General features: G+C 41.7%; 1 protein-coding gene across 1 annotated transcript; it reads left to right on the top strand.

Annotated features, from left to right (window-relative positions):
• Positions 1 to 2468: 2468 nt before the first annotated feature.
• Positions 2469 to 22279, top strand: LOC113407435 (phosphoglucomutase-1-like). The gene is made up of 11 exons (XM_026655956.2): positions 2469 to 2942; positions 6625 to 6787; positions 7004 to 7150; positions 10662 to 10787; positions 13283 to 13473; positions 14203 to 14357; positions 15258 to 15373; positions 17909 to 18044; positions 18880 to 19063; positions 20272 to 20406; positions 22037 to 22279. The coding sequence occupies exons 1-11, from the start codon at positions 2685 to 2687 to the stop codon at positions 22124 to 22126; spliced, it is 1701 nt and encodes a 566-aa protein (XP_026511741.1). The 5' UTR covers positions 2469 to 2684; the 3' UTR covers positions 22127 to 22279.
• Positions 22280 to 22550: the final 271 nt, after the last annotated feature.

Genomic DNA, 22550 nt, shown 5'->3' with positions numbered 1-22550 from the left:
GTTCCTCTTGGTAGCAAACTAGAAAACTGCACCAGTAAGTACTCCACAGCTTTTCTATCTTTAAAAACCAGGGGGGAAATCCAGGATTTTGCAAGAGGTGCCCTTCCTCCCCCCACCCCATTCATCCTCAGAACAAGGATGGCATGGGCAGTGGCAGGGCAAGCTTTCCCACCCAATCTCCACTCTGCCAGGGTGGAGACATTGGGTGAAATCCTGAGCCCATTGAAGCCAGTGGCAAAACACCCACTTCATCTCTAGTTCAGCCTCAGACCTTTTTTCTTTCTTCTGGGTCTGTCAAAAGAGGTACTAATTTTAATGGTGATTTTTTTTTCATACAGACACTTGCCCATTAAGGGATAAGCTGTGAAACAGCCATCAGGTGAAAAATAAAGGTAAAGGGTCTTGTATTCCATGCCTATCCCCAACCAGTCACTGTTGATTGGCACTAAGATCAAAGTAAAGTAAAAGGTTGATTCCTGTTATCTGGAAACCTCCTAGAGTACCTGGTCTAATTTCAGTGTGAGAAGTGCCGGGGCTGCCTGAGATGCCTCTGAAACTTTGTGACAGAAAGTCAAACCAAATGAAGCCACGGAAGATGTATTAGATTTTGGTAGCTGAATTCCACTGCTGCTTAATTATACGTGGTGTGTGTGTGTGTGTGTTGTATAAGTATAATCACTGGGTTCATAGTGGCCTTTCCGCCCTGCCAATGGGTACGTAGTTTCATGTAAATCTCCCCCATGCAATAGAAGGGGAACTTTGTTCTAAGAGTTTACTTTTTGCATGTGCTTGAATAATGAGGCATTTCAAGGGGTTGGACATCCTACAGTAAGTTGAACTTACAGTGCCATCTGGGAGTGAGAAGGGAAACTGCTTGCCTAGTATCAGAGGGGTAGCCGTGTTAGTCTGGATCTGTAAAAAGCAACAGAGAGTCCTGTGGCACCTTTAAGACTAACAGATGTATTGGAGCATGAGCTTTCGTGGGTAAATGCCCACTTCTTCGGATGCATTCACCCACGAAAGCTTATGCTCCAATACATCTGCTTGTCTAGGTGTTTTAATAAATACCAATGGGAATTTCCTATGTAAATCCTCCTGCAATGATCAGAAAGCAGACCCGCTGTGTGAACGGAGTACAAGTAGAACCTTGTTAGTCAACCCTGGGAATTGTTTTTCCACTTCTGTACCACAAGAGGGAAACCTATACCTAAGAACTTAACCACAGTGCCTATGCATTTCAGGACACCAAAGTAAAGATGAGTGAGTTAATACTAATACAGAGCTTTAAAGATGTAAAATTATTTTATTTGGCTTCTTAGCCTATTTATTCTCTCCAGTTGCAGAACTGAAACCCCAAGAAATCATCCCCATAGAACACTTTGCAAATGGTCACAACAATCAAATTGTTTTTAAAATTATGACTTTTTTTTTCTTTTTTTTGCTTTAATAGCAGGTAGGCTGGACCGTAATGAAGTGTGGCTTCATAAATTGCTCAATTAATGTTTGTTAAATGTTTAGAGATACTTGGACAAAAGACTCCACAGAAGCACAAAGTATTATTAAAAAGCATTGTTGGTTATTTTTAACCAACGTGTTAACGTCCCAGAATTTAGAAGGGCGGTCCTGCATGCATTTTAAGAAAGTTGGCATCTCGCCAGCCCAGATGACATTTTCTTGGGATTTCAAATAATTTGGCTGCCATACTCTTCTGCCAGAGTTAAGCATGTTTCAATATTCACAGCTTTTTACAAATGTCGTTTTTCTAAAATAATACATTTTGTAACTGCTTACCTGGGGTAAACTCTGTTCCTAGTTGGACTTGGTCAATCTGGAGTAACTCCATAGAAACCATTGCAGTTATTCAGGATTTTCCCAAGTGGACTTTGGCCCATTGTGCCCAGCAGGTAACTCCAGTGTTTATTAGAGGAAAACCATTCAATTAAGCACTATAGAATACTGGCAATGGAGAAGTTATTGGCTGTCAATGACAGTAATATAAGGAAACTGTAGGTAACTGAGATCTTCTGATTGCCATTTTAAGAGTGACCTTTAAGTTGCTGGTCTCCACAAAATAACTTCAGCTGTGTACAGCCGTGCTTCCTGAACACTTACCTTCTCAGTATTCACTTCCCAATGAGGGCTCTCTGACAGTGGGAGTCACAACTGGCAGATCTGGCAGAACTTTATGAATCTGCTTGTCTGTCTAAAACGATTCCAGCTCTGCATTGGTTTAGAAAGCAGAGCCTGGCTACAAATCAATGCTTTTGACTGAAGGGCTGACCTACTAAACAGCCTCTCTTGCTATCCCCATCCTAACAGATAATTGGACAGAATTAACACTGCTGTGGTCTAGTCTGTGATAATACAAGAACTGCACAGAACTACTGCTGTCACAGTCAGAAGACTGTAGAGAAGACAAATCTCCTTTTTCTTTCCGTTTTCATGAGGGATTGCACTGTGGAATTATATGTATTCTCTCTGACAGTGATCTTGCAGAACAAGTGCAAGAAAACTTCTTCAGTTACCGAAACCACATTCAGCACAAGGTTCAAGGAGCTATTTTTGGGCACTTGACTGCTTCACAGAACTTCTAACTAGTAGATGTGCCATTACTGGTGTCAAGATTGAGTTTTCTTTTATTTTCACCATAATTTATTTTAAATGTATTTATATGAAAAAGGAACATGGAAGACCGTCCTCTGCTTATATTGACTTTGCCAACAGCAGCTTACTATGACCAGAAACCGGGAACCAGTGGATTACGGAAGAAAATCTATTATTTTGAGACCAAGACAAACTACCTGCAGAATTTTGTCCAGAGTATATTTTTTTCCATAGATCTAAGAGATCGACAAGGATCTACTGTGGTAGTTGGAGGAGATGGGAGATATTTTAATAAATTTGCAATAGAATTGATAGTTCAAATGGCAGCTGCCAATGGGGTTGGTATATGATAAATATGACTAAATTCCTAGTACTGTAGTTGATCTAAGCAGAAGTATAAAGTCATAGTAATTAAGAGGTGTTCTAAGTTTTAATTAACTAATTTCCCATTGCCTTTTAAATGACTGCTATTGGTTAACTGAGAATTATGGATCATCGTGAAGTGTTTTAATGGAAAATTACCTTTAGTGATATTGAAATTACCCAATTAAATTTTTTAAAAGCAGTGTTGCCATTTAGCTTTGAAGAGAAGTGAAAATACATTTGAAATAGGGTAGAAACAGGTAGAAATACCAGTGTGAACATAAATATGGTTAGTTTCTCACTAATGCTCATTTTGTTGGTTTGCAGCAAATTATTGGCATTTGTGCATTTCGTAACTATCTTCATCAACTCACAATGCCATTGTTAGTAAGTAAGTGATTGGTAGAGAGATGGGCTCTTTGTGCTCAGTGACAATTCTGCTTCGCTCTGCAAAAACAGTTTCATTATGGTCTGAGCTGCTCAACAAATGAAAAGACAAAACACAATGTTTGCAGTTTCTCAATAGATATAAATAGCTATGTCATGAATGTCACCAGAGCGTTTGAAAATAAGGAGATCATGTGTTTTAGCAATACAGCTGGACCCCTTTATAGTGAACTCCAGTTGTGGTGACATTCCACCTGTTGGCGTGAGAACAAAAGTCCTAACATCTTTTAGGGCAGTGCAGCTCCCTTCAGTTTTTAATGGATTTCTGGATATGAGGTTTTTCTGTGGAAAAAGGCAAAGATCCCATTGAATATTTTATTTTTAAGGCAGAGAGAAAATAATACTAGCTGCTTCCATTGCTATTAAAATAGTTCATGGGGAATTTATGTGACCAAACCACTGATCTGATAGCATTATAGTTCATGGCAAACAGGTAGAGAGAGTTCAGTTCCTCCCCCCTCCCCCCCGATCTCTTGATTGACAAAATAATTGGGGGGGGGGTTAAAAATTAGAAATAGCAGTCCACCTCCTCTGCCATTGTAAATCAGTGTAGCTCCATTGAAGTCAATACATGGTCCAAACAGAAGATCTGTAGGATGCAAATTTACATCAGGTAATGATCAGGCCCACTGTTTGGACCATAAATATTATGTCAACTGCCTTTGATTTCCAGTTTCTTTGTAGTTCATTCACTATTTTAATAAGAAATGCTAAGTTTCAAAAAGCATAAAGCTGGTATCTCAGCTCATCTCCCGTGAAGATGAAGCAATCCCCATTTACAGTAGCTGAGGATCTGACGCTATATTTATTTCCAGTAAAATAGCCCACACGTGTCTCTTAAATTTGACTTGATTGTAGTTTTTATATTCTGTCCTTTCTGTCACTGATTAGCAATGCCGCTTGGTTTATTTATCAACTTCATGCTAACCCCAGTGTGTAGAATATAAAATAGAATTCTGAGAATATTTTCAAGTGTAAAATTATTATAACGCACGCATATCTCATCTTAAAAGTGTAAAAGGCAGTTCCATCAGTATGTGATGTAGGTGGATACGGTCACCTCTATGAATGTGTGATCAGAAGGATTTCCAAATAAGACCCCCCACACTTGGTGTCCCAGTAGTCTAATTTATATTGCATACTTTAAATCTGATTTATTTAATTAAAGGAAATGACTAAGCTAGTAGTCCACTAAACCTGGCTTATATAAATAAAGACATCTATATTTAGAGGTCGTGATTATGGCATAGTGTAAAGGATTGGTGAGTCTGCATTTAGTGTACTGTATAGTTCAGTCCCCTTCCTGTTGGATAGATGTACTGAAGATGGGGATGGTGGTGCAGACAGCCACCTGCTTGATTGAGAGAAAAAGTCCTTGCTATTTAAGAGCCGTAGAGAGCATCCACCTGTATTATCAGTGAAGAGGAGAATAAGAGCTGGATTCTAGCATGTATCTAATTTTTTTTATTATAAAGGACTTGCATCCTATAGGTTTTTCTGTATAACAAGAGGGGTGTGTGTGTGTGTGGGGGGGGGGGGGGGGGGCTGTTGCATGGTATTCCTTTAAAATGTTGTGATCTGGCCTCTCAACGAGTTTAACTGGTGTATTTGAAATTCAGATCTGAGCATTGTGGGAAGGGGATTCCTATGTTATGTACAATATATTTCCCTTGTAACAAGAAACTCGGTAAGTTAAAGCTTTAGCTGCAACTTCTTCCACAAAGAAACAACCTTCACATTGGGGAGTGCACAGAAACTGCTTGGTTATTAAGTGGGGAACGGATGATAATTTGGCATTGGACCAAAATCAGAGGTGAATCTAGATGGTGTACCTTTTTTCCACCCTCTCCCTTCCGATGTGTACATTCCACAAATCTAGATTCTCTAGACTTACTTGGGCTCATATACATTTATCAATATGTAGCTTACACTCTCCCTTACACATTGCTTCCGACTTTGGCCTGCTGAGTTTAAGAATCTAAGGGTATGTCTACACTGCAGTAAAACACTCGATGCTGACTCATATCAGCTGACTCGGGCTCATGAGGCTCAGGCTGCAGGCTATAAAATTGCAGTGTAGACATCCGGGCTCAGGCCGGTGCCTGGGCTTTCGGACCCTGCAAGGAGGAGGGGTTCTAGAGTCCAGGCTCCAGCCTAAGCCTGGGATGCCTGCACTGCAGTTTTATAGCCCCGCAGCCCAAGCCCAACGAGCCCAAGCCAGCTGATATGGGCCAGCTGCGGGTGTTTATTGCAGAGTACACATACCCCAAAGGCTTGCTAACAGCAGTGCGTATTGCTATTCACTCTCCCGTAGTCAGACCTGTGGGGCAGAGTGCTGCACTGTAACTCCCTCATTTGGACGTGGTGGGAGCAAACTAAGGTCTGGTTTTCACTACGGGGATATCGATGCTGCTGCAATCGATGCAGCAGGGATCGATTTAGCGGGTCTAGTGAAGACCTGCTAAATTGACGGCAGAGTGCTCTCCGGTCGACCCCGGTACTCCACCTCTCCGAGAAGAGTAAGGTAAGTCGACCAGAGAGCGTCTCCTGTCAGCACAGCGCAGTGAAGACACAGAGGTAGGTCGACTTAAGCCACGTCAACTCCAGCTACGTTATTCGCACAGCTGGAGTAGCGTAACTTAAGTCAACTTACCCCCGTAGTGAAGGCAAGCCCTAAAAGTAGGCTTGGAAGGATTAGGTTTTTATTGGTAAATGTCAGTAAACGTTGAATTCACTGTACACACACAAACAGATGAAAAAATGTTTCCATCGATAATAGCCGAATTTTACAGATAGGCAAATAAGAAAAACATGGCTTGAGAACTTATTAGAGTTTGACTGAAGGATATCTGCTTTGCATATTTTGACGTTGACAGTTTGTGTTTTTAATAGTTATAAAGATTTAACTTTATGAATCTCAACAACTATTGTCTTTAAATAATTGCTTGACTTCCCCCCCCCGCATAATTTCCCTCCACTATGAAAATTTGTCTATAAAAATAGAAAAAATGCTTAAAAATAAACATTGATATCATCTATCAAAATTATATATATATAAAAATAATTCTGCCACATCTAAAATTTACACACAACTGTGTGAGAGTTTTATAAATATTTGCATCTGTAAAGTTGCCATTTCTAACTTTCATGCTCTAGCAGTCCTTAAAATTGTGAATTTTTTTGATAGTTTGTTTTAAATCTTTGTTTTAGATTGGCCGTTTAGTGATTGGACAGAATGGAATTCTCTCCACCCCAGCTGTCTCCTGTATTATTAGAAAAATCAAAGCCATTGGTGGCATCATTTTGACAGCCAGTCACAACCCTGGTGGCCCAAATGGAGACTTCGGCATTAAATTCAATATTTCCAATGGAGGTAAAGTTTTCCCTGGTGGCCAACATTTCTTACATCAGTGAATATACCTTCAGTACTGTCAGCAGTATATTTCACTAAACAAAACAAGTGATCTACTTCCCTTGTAAAATAATATTGTTCCCAAGAGAAACATTCTCATCCCTTGTCTTCTGATGTACCTATGGAATGCATACTTACAGCACACACTAAAAACTTTCCTTCCTTTTTCACTTGTAGGTCCTGCTCCTGAAGGTATTACTGATAAAATTTTCCAAATTAGCAAGACTATTGAAGAGTATGCTATCTGCCCAGATCTGAAGGTGGACCTTGGTACCATTGGAAAGCAGCAATTTGACTTGGAGAACAAGTTTAAACCATTTACAGGCAAGTGACACGTTTATCCTTGTATAAATGTAATTTTTACTTTCATGGGGCAATTACATAGTATGGTAGTGTCTTCATTTGGCAAGGTCATTTAATAGATTTTAAGGCCAAAAGGGATATGAGCCGCTAGTCTGGACTCCTACATAACACAGACAACAGAATTTCACTCAGTGATTCCTGCATCGAGCACAACAACTTGTGGATGAACCAGAGCATGGATTAAATTTTTAGAAGCATCTAAATGTGTTAGGGCCCTAGGTCCCACTTTCAAAAGTGACACAGGTATTTAGGAGGTTACATCCCATTGACTTTCTGTGAAAATTAGGTTCCCAAGGGCCAGATTTTCAGAGGTATTTAGGTGGCAAGTGACATTGTCAGAAACACCTAGGTGCCTAAATACTGTTGAAAATCTGACCTAAGTGCCTATCACTTTGAAAATGTGACTTCTGAAAATTTACCCCCATACCGTTTTTATAAAGGCATCTGATCTTGATTTGAAGACTCCAAGTGATAGAGAATGCACCATATCCAATCGCTGCAATTTAAAATGTCTTATAGAATCATAGAAGATTAGGGTTGGAAGAGACCTCAGGAGGTCATCTAGTCTAACCTCCTACTCAAAGCAGGACCAACCCCAACTAAATCATCCCAGCCAGAGCTTTGTCAAGCCAGGCCTTAAAAATCTTTAAGGATGGAGATTCCACCACCTAGATAACCCATTCCAGTGTAATAATTTTTCCTAACGTCCAACCTAGACCTCCCCCGCTGCAACTTGAGACCGCTTCTCCTTGTTCTGTCATCTGCCACCACTGAGAAGAGCGTAGCTCCATCCTCTTTGGAACCCTCCTTCAGGTAGTTGAAGGCTGCTATCAAATCCCCCTCACTCTTCTCTTCTGCAGACTAGATAAGCCCAGTTCCCTCAACCTCTCCTCATAAGTCATGTGCCCCAGCCCCCTAATCATTTTCGTTGCCCTCTGCTGGACTCTTTCCAATTTGTCCACATCCTTTCTGTAGTGGGGGACCCAAAACTGGACGCAGTACTCCAGATGTGGCCTTACCAGTGCCGAATAGAGGGAAATAATCACTTCCCTTGATCTGCTGGCAATGCTCCTACTAATGCAGCCCAATATGCCGTTGGCCTTCTTGGCAACAAGGGCACACTGTTGACTCCTATCCTGCTTCTCATCCTCTGTTATCCCCAGGTCCTTTTCTGCAGAACTGCTGCTTAGCCAGTCGGTCTCCAGCCTCTAGCAGTGCATGAGATTCTTCTGTCCTAAGTGCAGGACTCTGCACTTGTCCTTGTTGAACCTCATCAGATTTCTTTTGGCCCAATCCTCCAATTTGTCTAGGTCACTCTGGACCCTATTTCTACCCTCCAGAGTATCTACCTCTCCCCCCAGCTTAGTGTAATCTGTGAACTTGCTGAGGGTGCAGTCCACGCCATCCTCCAGATCATTAATGAAGATGTTGAACAAAACCGGCCCCAGGACCAACCCCTGCGGCACTCTGCTTGCCAACTAGACATCGCTATCCGTTGAGCCTGACGATCTAGCCAACTTTCTATCCACTTTATAGTCCATTTATCCAATCCATACTTCTTTAAGTTGCTGGCAAGAATACTGTGGGAGACCATATCAAAATCTTTGCTAAAGTCAAGGTATATCATGTTCACCGCTTTCCCCATATCCACGGAGCCATTTATCTCATCATAGAAAGCAATGAGATTGGTCAGGCATGACTTTCCCTTGGAGAATCCATGTTGACTGTTCCTGATCACCTTCCTCTCCTCCAAGTGTTTCAAAATGGATTCCTTGAGGACCTGCTCCATAATTTTTCCGGGGACTGAGGTGAGGCTGACCAGTTTGTAGTTCCCCGGATTCTCCTTCCTTCCTTCTTTCCTTTTTAAAGATGGGCAGTACATTTGCCTTTTTCCAGTCATTCGGGAACTCCCCCAATCGCCACGAGTTTTCAAAGATAATGGCAGATGACTCTGCAATCACATCAGCCAACTCCCTGAGCACCATCAGATGCATTAGATCCGGACTCATGGACTTGTGCAGGTCCAGCTTTTCTAAATAGTCCTTAACCTGGTCTTTCACCACTGAGGGCTGCTCACCTACTCCCCATGCTGTGCTGCCCAGTGCAGCAATCTGGGAGCTGCCCTTGTCTGTGAAGGCTGAGGCAAAAAAAAGCATTGAGTACTTCAGCATTTTCCACATCCTTGGTCACTAGGTTGCCTCCCCCATTCAGTAAGGGTCCCACACATTTCCTGACTTTCTTGTTGCTAACATACCTGTGGAAACCCTTATTTCCAGTTAGAACTTTTCTGGCTTCTATTTATTCAGTCTTGTTGTGGCTTTGTATGCTAGCTTAAAGCATTCTCTAGTATCTGATATCTTCTCCCTGTAAAGGTATTTATAGAACCATATTGAATCACTTCTTTGTCCTCCAACAAGCACTCTTTTCATGTATTGCACGCGGTTCATAACAAAAAATGTTCACTTTAATTTAAATGAAACTGTTGGGCCCTACTAAAACTAATACGAATGTTATCATTCCATTTGTGCTACAGTATAATGATACCTTTTGAAAATATGTTGGCAAAACTTAGGTAATTTTGCACTTAAATTTTTTTCCCCACCACAAAAAAATTCTAAAATGTTTTCAGGTGTTTTTAAAAATTTTGAATTAATTTTTATCTCTGCATTTGCACTTAAAAAATCCGTTATGTTACAGGCTTTCTGTAAAATCAGACAATTTTTGCAAACTTGCAATGAAATGTTATTTTTTTTTCAGATTTAATTGCACATATTTCACACTGTTTGTGTGTATGTTAAAAAAAGAAACAATTTGAATATTTTTATAACAAGGAACCTGGTAAAATTCTTAGTTCCTTCAACTCCCAGTGTTAGTACACTGGGACTTTGCATTAATACATTTTCCACCACATTGCCTTTATGTGGACCAAATTCCGTTCTCAGTTACACAGGTGCAACCTTTTTCAAAGGTACAAATGAGAGTTAGGCGTCTGATTCCCACTGACTTTTAGTGGAAGTTGTAGTCTACCTCTGGTAAATGCTTTTGAAAGTTCCACCCTCATTGTAACTGAGAGCTGAATTTAACCCTCTGGAATGAAGAACAGAGAGATTAAGTTGTACTGGGAGCTACTTTTACCTTCAAGTTTCTGGCTGTGTTGATTAGGCTGCAAACCAATAGGGAATGGCAGTATGTAGTAATATTGAAAATCTTCTAGAAAGTAGGACTGTAAAGTGAGCTGTTACCTCAGACGATTTTCTCCATTGCCATTATTAGGAACTGATACTATGGGATGTTCAAAGACCTTCTTATTTTGAATGGCATGCCTTTGTGCTAAGGAATGTCATCATGTTGTCATAAGTAGCAAAGTTACCAATTTGAATAGGATTTTAGTCTATCTGATCAGTCTAGTCATTGCTAGTCTCTCAGTGTATTGGATTGTTGTTTTTTTTTTTTTTTTTTTTTGGCTCTGCAGTTGAAATTGTGGACTCAGTGGAAGCTTATGCGAACATGTTGAGGAACATCTTTGATTTCAGTGGGCTAAAAGAACTACTTTCAGGACAAAACCACCTAAAGATTCGCATAGATGCTATGCATGGAGGTATGAAATAATTACTGTCTCCTTATTTTTTTTAGCTATTTCTTGGAGGGAGAAACTTTCATTTAAGAACTAGCTCACTCTTTTTTTTTTTTTTTTTTTGGCTATCTTTTATTTTCCTCTGTTTGAGAAGTGCATTGCACCGTCTTTAGTCACCATGAATCCTCATTTGTTCCAGCAGAGCTTTTGGGGAAAATTTTCAAAAGCGCCTGAGTGACTTAGGATCCTGAATGTAATTGACTTTCCTTCCCCCTTCCCCAACCTCCCACATGCTAATTTTCAGTATTTTATTGGTAATGGTGGCAAAAGGGGAGTAGATAGCTTTAGAGGGGCTCTTATAAACCGAGCCACTTACCACACCAAGTGGAAGACTCACTTCTTGCCTTCTCCAGCATAAACAGAGCAACATGTGCATTTAAAAACAAAACCCTACACTACACAAACAAGTATCCCTCTGGGGAGAGGATGAGAATGAACCACACATGACAGGTGTTAGTCACATTGTTTAATGCCCTACTGGAAGGTGCTCAGATACCACAGTGATGAAGTCAGTATGAGAATCTGTGTAATACATAGATATTATTGTAGGTATGTCATGTGGGGGGAAATCTTATTTAATGAGCTTGTGTTTTTGCCTTCCTCCCTCTCATTTGGCATACTGGAGACAAAAAATTGAACATCCAGCTGGTCAATGCTGTGGCTGACTGATAACCTCAGAACCCTGGGACAAAAACTTATTGCATATAACACGGAGTAACGCATTTGTCGTGCCTCCTAGCAGTCTAGAGCTGTATTTGGGAGGGAGGTTGTTGGTTTTTCTCCCTCTGCTCTAGAGAGATGAGCCAAATTCCAGGGAGATGGAAACAACTGTGTAAATTCCACTTCTGTGTAAGGAGGGGGGCAAGTTCTACACTGAGGAGAAGGAAGGGCAAGTGGCAGCAGGGGAAACAACCAAGAGGCGAGTATGATGAGGTGAAAGATAAAGAAGGGGCTTTGCTCCACCTATGCAGAACTTGCCCCTGCTTGTTGAGGTGAAATTTACGCCATCACTTACATCACTACTGAATTTGGCCCCTTCTCACTCATGCTGCCTCCCTGATGTCAATGGAGTCACTATGGTCTAATGGCAAAATTTGGCCCATAGTATAGAGAACAAATTTTAACTTTCTACTGTTTTAATACAGTGTGTAGAAAGCAGCAAAAGCTAACTGGGGTCCTCAGGCCTGTCAAAACTGCAGAATCAGCTACATAGTTGCTGGACCAATCTCAGTTGATGGTGAATTGACACCTGACAGCTGCTGCTGTAAAGAGAGTGTCATGATATTAGACACGGACAGACTTCAAAAGAATCTTGCTAGTAATCTCATGGTAAATAGAATACGTCCCCTAATAGCAAGGGTACTTCCGAACTGCACTGAAAAAAAAATTAAGTGAGGGACGTCAGACATGTTGAATCTTTAAGGTTTACTTTTTCTAACTTTTATCTCTGATTTGAGTATTTAACATAATAAAAATACTGTGATCTCAAGAAATGAGTGAGGGGGAACTTTATGGCGGCCAGTGGAAATGCAGCACTGCTCAGGTGTGTCGCTCTCATTAAAACATGAGGCTTTATTTTCTTGAGAGCGAAACAAGGGTGTAGCCCAATCCTGCAACCAGATCCATGCAGGAGGAATTTTAAATCCAGATAAAGTCCCCATTGAAGTCAATTGGGCTCCACAAAGTGTCTGTCCATCTTGATCTGATTGCAGTATTGGAGCCTTAGACTGTAACTATATAGTATAGAAAGAAATATTTGCTTTAGAAGGCTTGTGTGCCTAGAGACTTTGTAGATAACCTGCCCATGGTGTAGCTACAGTAAAGCTTATTCTGTGGGGCATTCTCAGCACCCTGTTTCCATCTTCTTCATACCACAATCATGCTAACTCTGAAATTCCACGCTAACTTTTTTTTTAAAATTGCTTTGCTTATTGGTGTGTGAAACACAGAATATCATGCTATATTGTTAGATGTTCAGGGCCAGCCTTCCCATTTTCTCTCCTGTTCCACGGGGCCATCTCAGTGACATATATAGATTGTGAGCTTTTGGGGAGCAGGAAACATCTTTTTGTTGTGTTTTTTTGTACAGCATGTAGCACTGTGAGGTCCTGGTCCAGGACTTGGACACCCAGGAGCTACCACAGTATAAATAACACATTGAGTAACTAAGTGCTTATCTTGTCACGGGAGCCCCAATCCAGCAAAACATTTAAGCTCTTAACATTAAGCACATGAGTAGTTTCACTGAACACTTTGGGACAACTTGTGTTTAAGTGTCAGGGTCACAGTGCTCTACAGTCCAAAAACCCATATGCTTCCAGTGTATTGAAACGGAACGATCTTCTTATAGTAAACAAGCAGCCTCTGGCTGAATCGTAGTTCGAACAAAATGTGCAGCTGGTTGAAGTTTAATTTCAAAAAATAAAACGTTTAATCGTTTCCCTTTTTTGCTCTGTTAGTTATGGGCCCCTACGTAAAGAAGATCCTGTGTGAGGAGCTTGGAGCTCCTGCAAATTCTGCTGTGAACTGTATACCTCTCGAGGACTTTGGTGGCCACCACCCAGACCCAAACTTAACCTATGCTGCTGACTTGGTCCAGTCTATGAAAACAGGAGAGTATGACTTTGGAGCTGCCTTTGATGGAGATGGGGTAAATGAGCATGTGGCTGTTCTACAGAACCTCCCATCCCCACCACACTGTCTAGTTGTTCTTAACTACAAACACTAGGGTACAAGCCTTGAAAGGAAGTGCTTTAATTTGAATAATGATTGTTGGATTCATTGATGCACAGTCTGCACTGGATTTATCCTGGGCGTAAGCAGATAGAATTCCCATGGATGTCAAAGCTGAATAGGTTGTTGCAGTCTAGTGATACTTGGCAAATGGTAGCTCATCCACATGTTATGCAAAGATGCCAAGACTAGACATTTAATAATGATGCTCCTGTGGGTGATTGGGATTTTTGCCTGTGATTTCAGTGGGAGCAGAATAGGACCAAATGGGTTACAGCAGTGCTGCACTGATGCCCAGTCAGATGCTCACACAGTACAATTGATAGGAGATGGGGGATTTCCCTCCCATTCTATAGTTATGTATGAACAAAAATCGCTTGCTCTAGTTTGTCATTATGACAGTAGTTGGTTACAAAGTTCAGATTATACTTAACAAGCTTTGACATTTATGAAAAAAGAAGATATTAATGATACAGTGCTGCTTAAATGATTCAAAATGCCACGCTAACTTTAATCCAGTAGAAAGTAACTCTGTGGTGCTGTATGGTTTTTATATGGTGTGCCTGAAAAAGAATGTTTACTCTGATACCTTTGTGCGCACAGTCGTAGCTAGAACTGAATTGTCCTCCTTTTTCATCTTCGTTAGGATCGGAACATGATTCTAGGGAAGCACGGGTTCTTCGTTAACCCTTCAGACTCCGTTGCTGTCATCGCTGCCAATATTTTCAGTATTCCTTACTTTCAGCACACCGGCGTTCGTGGCTTCGCGCGGAGCATGCCTACCAGTGGGGCAATTGATAGGTAGGACTCGGGGTATGGGGGTTGACAATTGTTCGTGTCAGTTTTAAACCTTTCGTGGTGGGTGAATTGTGCTCTCCCCCAGCAGTGACCATATTAAAACATGCCTGAAACAATATCTTTAGTGGGAATAATGTTTAAAAGCTGTTTTCATAAGATACTCTTTCAAAAGCTATTGAGAACTTGCGGTTGGGTTTTCTTCAGCTTAGACCCTGGTCCTGAGAGATGCTAAGTGCCATCAACACCCATTGAGGCCAATAGGGACTGAGGATACTAACCACCAGATGGGGTGCTGGAACAATTTGTGTAGTGGGGGTGCTGAGATCCATTGAACCAAACTGTAAACCTTGTATATAATGGAAACCACTTCAAGGCAGGGGGCAGCAGCACCCCCAGCACCCCTAGTTCCAGCACCTATGCCACCAGAGAAGAGAGGCTCAGCAGTTTGCACTCATATGATCAGCTGAAACCTATTCACTAGGGGAGGCAGCGCTGGACTGGGACTTGCGGGAACTAGGTTCTGTTTCCAGGCCTGCTGAGTGGCAAGGCCTCTTATTGGAAGTGCCTCAGTTTCCCCATCTGTAAAATGGAGATAATGATACTGACCTCTTTTGTAAAGTGTTTTGAGATCCGCTGATGAAAAGTTCTACACAGGAGCTAGGTATTTTTTTTTTCTTCTTCTGCACTTACCGATCAGTCCCCTCCCTCCCTCCCCCCAAGGTAACACAAGAATAAAGCAAGGGACGAACATACAAAGGGTTATTTTAAAAAAATTGGACTGACTTGCCTTCACTGTTATGTTAAATGAGATGCTTAATAACAACTAACGTTACTGTTGCAGCATTTCACAAGGGTGTGCTAACAATCCAGCTGTGATATAACTTACCTTTCTTGCCTTTGAAGGGTGGCCAAAGCTACAAAGATCGCTTTGTTTGAAACTCCAACTGGCTGGAAGTTCTTTGGAAACTTAATGGATGCAAACAAACTGTCTCTGTGTGGAGAGGAAAGTTTTGGTACTGGTAAGTTTTTGTTCCTAATCTCATTAATGATGATGATATTCCTCGCATTTAAACACAGTTTAGCTCTTTCTGGAGCAGTGGGATTTATCTTCCATGTATAGGAGTTAATGTTTCCTAAATCATAAAAACAAAATTTGTTTACAAAAATTACTGATGAAAATATACACAACTGTAAAAGTTCCCTGGTAAGTTGAGTCAGGGAAAAGCTAGTTTTCCTTTCAGGAAGGTCTATTCAGGAAGTTTAAGGGCCCCTTCACTAGCCGGTCATTGGGTCTATGGGGATTAAATGCAATGCTAAATGTATTTTTTCAACTCTTGGTGGCCAGGAAAACCTTCTAAATGTTTTCATTTCTGGGAAGAAATATGGTTTGGTGAATGCGGTTTTATTAGGGGAGGTTTCAGGTTGCTATTAAATCTCTGAGCTTAATAGGACCCTGGTTTTCCTGTTCTCAAAACAAGGTTTGATTTATAAAGGTTAAATTAACATTTGCCTTTGAACTGTCGAAGCAAGGTGAATTGAGATACAAAATGAATATCTTAGTAAATCTATTGGGGGTGGGCATGTGACTTAATACTGCAGTTTGCATAGGGAAATTAAAATGTATAGAACTCCCTTTGCATAAGATAACGTGCTGCAAAGTGTGTGGTATTCCAAGAGAAGTTTCAGGGCTAACTACATAGGTTCTTCTGCATCCATCACATAACATCAAGTCCTCCTCCTTGCTCTAGCAATGCTGGTCTTCAGGGTCTTCATTGCTATGCAGGAGATCAGCATCTGATTCACGTAAAAGATCTCTTGCTCTCTCTGGCCCTGATTCAGCAAAGCACTTAACCATGTGCTTAGAATTTCGCTGAATAAGGATGGACTTAATCATGTGCTTAATGTTAAGCAGCACATGGTTGGGACTTGTTGTGGCAGCTGCTTGACTGAAGTGCCATCAGCCTCTGATGTGAACGCATCACAGCTGTCTGGCCGTGACTTCATGGACGAGCCTCTGGTTGAAGGATGTTTGCTGCAGTCCTGGGCCGGTCTTTACTGATGATAATGTTTTTAGAGGGCAAGTGCTATTCCTCTGGATGAGAGGGAGGACGACAGTTTTGGAAAAATCAGGGCCTCTCTATAAATGGAGCAAAGAAATCTTGGCGATTATCATAAGTAAAAGTGTTTGAGTCATTGCCCTGAGTACATATGCTAATTCCCTAGTGTGGGTAATGTATGAGAGAGCACCAGAATTGAAGTAAATGACTCTACCTAGAAAGGAAAAGCACTGGATGGCCTAGGGAGTTACTGGTAGGCTGTGGGATGGTCTCCAGATCAGCGATTTTCAGGTGGTCCCGGATGAATAGTGTCCTAAAATCGTTGCCATCAGATGCCCTATGTGAAATGGCTTGGTGGTTTCCATCCAACCCAGGAAAGTGCGCGCCACACTATAACTGGCACCCTTTGAGAGCAGGCGAGAGAGTGAAAGGTTTATGATTTTATGACTCCATGGCCATGGAGCCTCTCCTCCCTACAGATCGACATGCTGGCAGGGTTGATGCAGAAGGCAGGATTGCATGTGTTGCACTAACACTGCCTGTGTTGTATCTGCTTTGTGGATAAAAAGAGGATGCGTGTCCAGGGTTGCCAATCTAGCACATAATTCACTTCAAAGAATTAAAGAGGAATGAAATCCTCTTTATTGTAAGTTACTAGGGTAGTATGGAGCTTGACGGAGCATGTGGGTCACATATAACTGCTGAGGGGATATTACATATGGCAATCATATAGTCCAATAAAATGGAAACAAACTTGCACCTTCTGAAATCAATCAGAATCTAAACACAACCTAAAAAATTCTGCGTAATGCAAAATGACAGAATTTCAGACTTCTTACTTGAGCACTTTATTCCAGAGATAAGTGGATACGTTATATAGGACTTTTATTTGGATGTGTACACCTGCTGGAAAAGGGTGCCTGTCTATATGCTCTAGGCTCTCTTGTTGTAACTGTAAAATATCATCAGAATAATACCCCAGTGTAACTAAAGTGCAGCAGTACAATTCAGTATAACCCCTCAATGGTAAACCAGCCAGCTTAAGAAGCTACCGGCCAGAGTTTTAAAGGTATTCAGGCACCTCGTGGGATTTTTTTAGGTATTTAGGTGCACTAGGTACTTTTGAAAATCCCACTAGGCACCTAAATACCTTTTTTAAAAATCTGTCCCTAAGTGTTTAGTTCATAGATTCCAAAGCCAGAGGGACCAATGTGATCATCTAGGCTGACCTCCTGTATAACACATGCCGTAGAAGAACTTTCCCAAAATGTGTTTTGGGGGGGGGGGGGGGGGGGTTAATTTGTCTTCATGTATTAAAACAATAGTTAAAAACGGATGAGCTCTGTAAATATTATAATCCAGAGGATGTAGTTCTTAAAATTCATCATATGTGTGGGTTTAAGTCTGTGTGGTTGGCAGCTTGATGGACGAGAGCTTTAACACGAACTCTCAAGTGAAGGAAATTGTTCAGTTTGTTTCTGCTTTTGCACGTTGCAGGCTCTGATCATATCCGTGAAAAGGACGGGCTGTGGGCTGTCCTGGCGTGGCTATCTATAATAGCTGTCCGTAAACAGAGCGTGGAGGACATCCTGAAAGATCACTGGCAGAAATATGGGCGGAACTTCTTCACGAGGTGAGGGATGAGCCAGGTGATGGCTCACCATGATGAAACATGACCCTTCGCAGAAAGCAGAACGTGCTCAATCCCCAGCCCTGGGACAGAAGGGAGAGAATGCTAAAAAGGGGCAAGTGCCCTGACTGCTAAATACTGAAAACTTCTCCAAAGCCATGTGAAGTGTGTCACTTACACTGGGAGAACCTTGACCTCCACAACTAGGATGGCTTCTCCGTCCTTAACTCAGCTTTGTTATTTCTAGGGCATTGCTGATGTCTCAGCAGTTCAGTTTTACATGCCATGACTATTAAAGCATCTCTGGGTAAATTTAAAATGCTGGACTGTTAGTCTTAACTCTGCTTTCTGCCCAGTTTAAATTGAAGCCTGTATGTTGTTTCAACACCTTCTTTTGGGTATTGATCTTTATGCAGGATTTTTATCTTCTATTAGACTAGCATCTGCATTGAGAGCACATATGGTAAATTAATTTGTAAGCTCTTCAGTGATAGAGCTGTACGGGGTGTGCAGCTCCTAGCACATCTTGTTCTTAGTGTGGGGGCCTCTGGCAGTACTGAAATACCAATAAATGATACACCGCAAGCCAGTGCTGTTCTGTCTTACTTCTATAACTGCTAAATTCACCCACTCCAACGTATTCCTTTGTTACTGTTTGTGGGATTTGCTTAACCAACTGTAAGACTCTTGGGTGCCTGGAACTGAAGAGACCATTTATAAGGGACTAAACCCAACTTTTAAATCAAACAAGATATTTTTAAAGTGGTGGCTCCCAAAACATTGTTTGTCACCAATATAAAGCCTCCCTAACTTTTCATTCTACCATGGCTGGTTCTAGATATGACTATGAGGAGGTGGACTCAGATGGAGCTAACAAAATGATGAAGGATCTAGAAACTGTGATGTTTGACCGTTCTTTTGTGGGAAAGCAGCTGTCAGCTGGTGATAAAGTTTACACTGTTGAGAAAGCCGATAACTTTGAATACAGCGATCCTGTGGATGGAAGCATCTCCAGAAACCAGGTGAAACTGGAAACTACTTTGGCAATAACTTGCAGTGCTGTTTTGAAGAATGTGTGGTTCTGACTAGATATTTTTCAGTTAAAATTTCAACAAGGTTATCCTTAGCTTTGTGCCAAAAGCTTTATCCCACTATTAAAAACCATTCCCCCCCCCCCAATTACGTGCGTTTTATAACTATAGGCCAGATCCTGGCCTTTGGTTGGTGCTGCCAAGGAGGGACTGAAGGAGGAGAGGCCCTGAAGGCTGTTCTAACCTGACCCAGCTGACAGTGGTCCCAACACACTGTTAGGGCAGCCAGGGATCACCATGGTGCAGGAGTGGCCTGTTCTGGCCTCTCCCCATTCTGTCAGCTCGATGGAAGATGGTGTAAGAGCTATGATGATGACTTTGCACTACCTAAGGATTTTTCTGTGCAGGGGAGATCCTTCAGGAGTTGGATTTGCTGGGTTTAGGGCTGCTTTGCACAGAAAGAGTGGCACAAACCAGGTGATGCATGGCTCAGGCCCATAATCTTTAGTTCTAGGTTAGTGATTCCAAAAGGCAAATAAGTTTGTTTTATATCCTGATCCTGTTACTCTGTTGCAAGGCTTTGTTGCCATCTTGCAGAACTCAGGCAGCACTGCAGCCACTGTCAGAGAGCAGCGGTAGCTAAGGACTGAATTCCAGCATTTGAAAGTCAAGGAGCTATTTAATATATACAAGATGAGTTACCTGGTACTATGCAAGTTATTTAAATAAAATTGTCCTGTAGATGGGTCTGGTTTGCAGCATACTGGGGAGAGGGGCATATTAATTGGAAAGGAATAATGGACAAAAGCACCGAGAATTGTTACTTTGCATGTCAAAGGTTTGAATTATTTTCTTTAAATAGAGTTTGCACAGATGTGCAGTGGTAGCATGACAGGCTGGTATGCAGAGAATCAGAGTTGGTCTCTTGCTCCCAAGCTAGTAATAGGACTAGGGTCTTCATGATACTTTGGATTCAAAAACTGTCATAATCTAGGAAATGCTCAAGAGTGGCTCAGGAGGGACACAGTCAGCCAGGAGTAAGAGGAACAAACAGGGTGCTATTTACAACTTCTGTTGCCCTCTGATGAAGAATCACAGGTGAAATGACATGACAGGTTTGCTGGAAGGTACATCAGGTATTTGAAGAGGCATATAAACGGGTGTGTATTAATTTTGTTGTTCTCATTTGCACTTGCTAGGGTTTAAGGCTCATCTTCACTGATGGTTCTCGCATCATCTTCAGACTAAGCGGTACCGGCAGTGCTGGAGCAACCGTGCGACTATACATTGATAGCTATGAGAAAGATGCTCCAAAAATATATGAAGATCCACAGGTAACTGTCGTATCCAGACTATTGGTACCACTCTGTTCTGCCTTTTCTTAAAAGCTCCCTTCTTTGAGGAGGGCATGACTGAGAGAGCCACTATGAGCGTAGGTGCTGGAACTAGAGGTGCTGGGGTTGCTGCCGCACCCCCTGGCTCGAAGTGGTTTCCATCATATACAGGGTTTACAGTTTGGTTCAGTGGTTCTCAGCTCCCCCACTATGCAAATTGTTCCATCCCCTCTGACTATGAGGTGACAACTATTTCAAAAACAGGTGTTACAGTTCCTTAAATCTCTCTACTCCATAGGGAGCAAGTAGGGGGAGGGATAGCTCAGTGGTTTGAGCATTGGCCTGCTAAACCTAGGGTTGTGAGTTCAGCCCTTGAGGGGGCTAGTTAGGGATCTGGGGTGTATACAAAAAAAAAAAAAAAACCCAGAAACTGTCAGGGACAGTACTTGGTCCTGCTAGTGAAGGCAGCGGACTGGACTCGATGACCTTTCAAGGTCCCTTCAAGTTCTATGAGATATGGAGATATACCTATATAGTTTATTATTCAGAATTCATCACAGTTTCCTCCACAATTACATTTTATTTTGTCTACCTATCTATGTGGTACGTAGCATGGTTGAGTATTTGGTTACAAGCTGGGGAAGACACTGCTTCAAAGCTGAACGATACTTTTGATTGGAGAATTGAATCCCCAAGGATCAGAAAAACATTTAGGAATTACATGTTTTAAAACAAATCCCCCAAAATCCATGGGGCATGGAAGACTATGCAGCCCTGAGATAACAGAATCTGTTGTCATGTTCTGCACTAGATTTAATGTACCTTCTCCAAGGATCCATTAAAAAAATGGTGGTAATCTCTCTTGTGCGCCTTCTTAACAACTCTCGTCAATGTCTCTGAACTCTTTTAGGCAACCTGTTAAGCCAGAAAAAAGGAAATAATGTGGTTATATTGGGGATGGGTTACTGTGGTTGAGTGAGTATCGTTTGCCATTTGTGGAATATGGGAAAATCATGATTTCAGAACAGCATAGAACTGAGGCTACGTCCTCACTATGGGGGGGGGGGGTCGATTTAAGATACGCAAATTCAACTACGCGAATAGCGTAGCTGAATTCGACGTATCGGAGCCGACTTACCCTGCTGTGAGGACGGCGGCAAATCGACCTCCGCGGCTCCCCCGTTGACGGCGCTTACTCCTACCTCCCCGGTGGAGTACGAGCATCAATTCGGGGATCAAATGTCGCGTCCCGACAAGACGAGATAATTCGATCCCCGAGAGATTGATTTCTACCCGCCGATTAAGGCGGGTAGTGTAGACGTAGCCTGAGAAGTATAGAAGTCACCAAAGCAGCAATATTTGTTAGTTCACTTTGTAAAGTTCCATAGAATTACTACATCTGTCTTCCTATCTGGGGCAGAATTCACCGTTCATCTTGGCTGTATAGCAGCTACGTTTAACAACGATGAAATAATAGTACTCCAATCCCTTGTGAATGAGGGTTCAGAACTGTGTTTTAGGGACTCAGATCTAACGCCCAACAATCCGTTAGAAGAGAATGAGCGCTAAAGGCTCAAGTGGTAACATGCCTTTGGTCAGTGGTTTTGATGTGTCTTTCTACTTTCGGCAGGTCATGTTGGCTCCTCTCATTGGTATTGCACTGAAGCTTTCACAGCTCCATGAAAGAACTGGCCGCACCGGCCCCACAGTCATCACATGAAAAGGCTGGGACCTGATGCTAACTGCGTGCAGTGCTGAAACGGCTGGCTGTGCCGAATGAGTCAAACAAAATCATCCAGTCCTTTTTAACAAATTGGTCACTAAAAGCAATGTTAACTCTATTTAAAAGTATTATTTAAACGGATAAAAGGCTAGATGTTATTAATAAACCAGAATCACCCATATTTACACTGTGTATACTGATGCATTGCCTCTTTGTCACATGGCGCTGTTATAATTTGGGTATAGTCCTCACTTAGCATAGCCTTTTGGTTTAGCAGATGTAATTTTTCTTTCTCTTGCTAAAACAAAAAGCTGTGAAGAGAACAATGAAGCTAAATTCTTCTGTGATAATGGCCTTGTTTTTATCTCATGATGGTGCAACTACCTTTTCTTGATTATACGTCATTTCTTTTACATGTTAT

This window comes from Terrapene carolina, unplaced genomic scaffold (genome assembly GCF_002925995.2).
Source record: "Terrapene carolina triunguis isolate 2854851 unplaced genomic scaffold, T_m_triunguis-2.0 Scaffold211, whole genome shotgun sequence".
Taxonomy (NCBI): Eukaryota; Metazoa; Chordata; order Testudines; family Emydidae; genus Terrapene; species Terrapene triunguis.
This window is presented reverse-complemented; position numbering and strand designations above follow the sequence as displayed.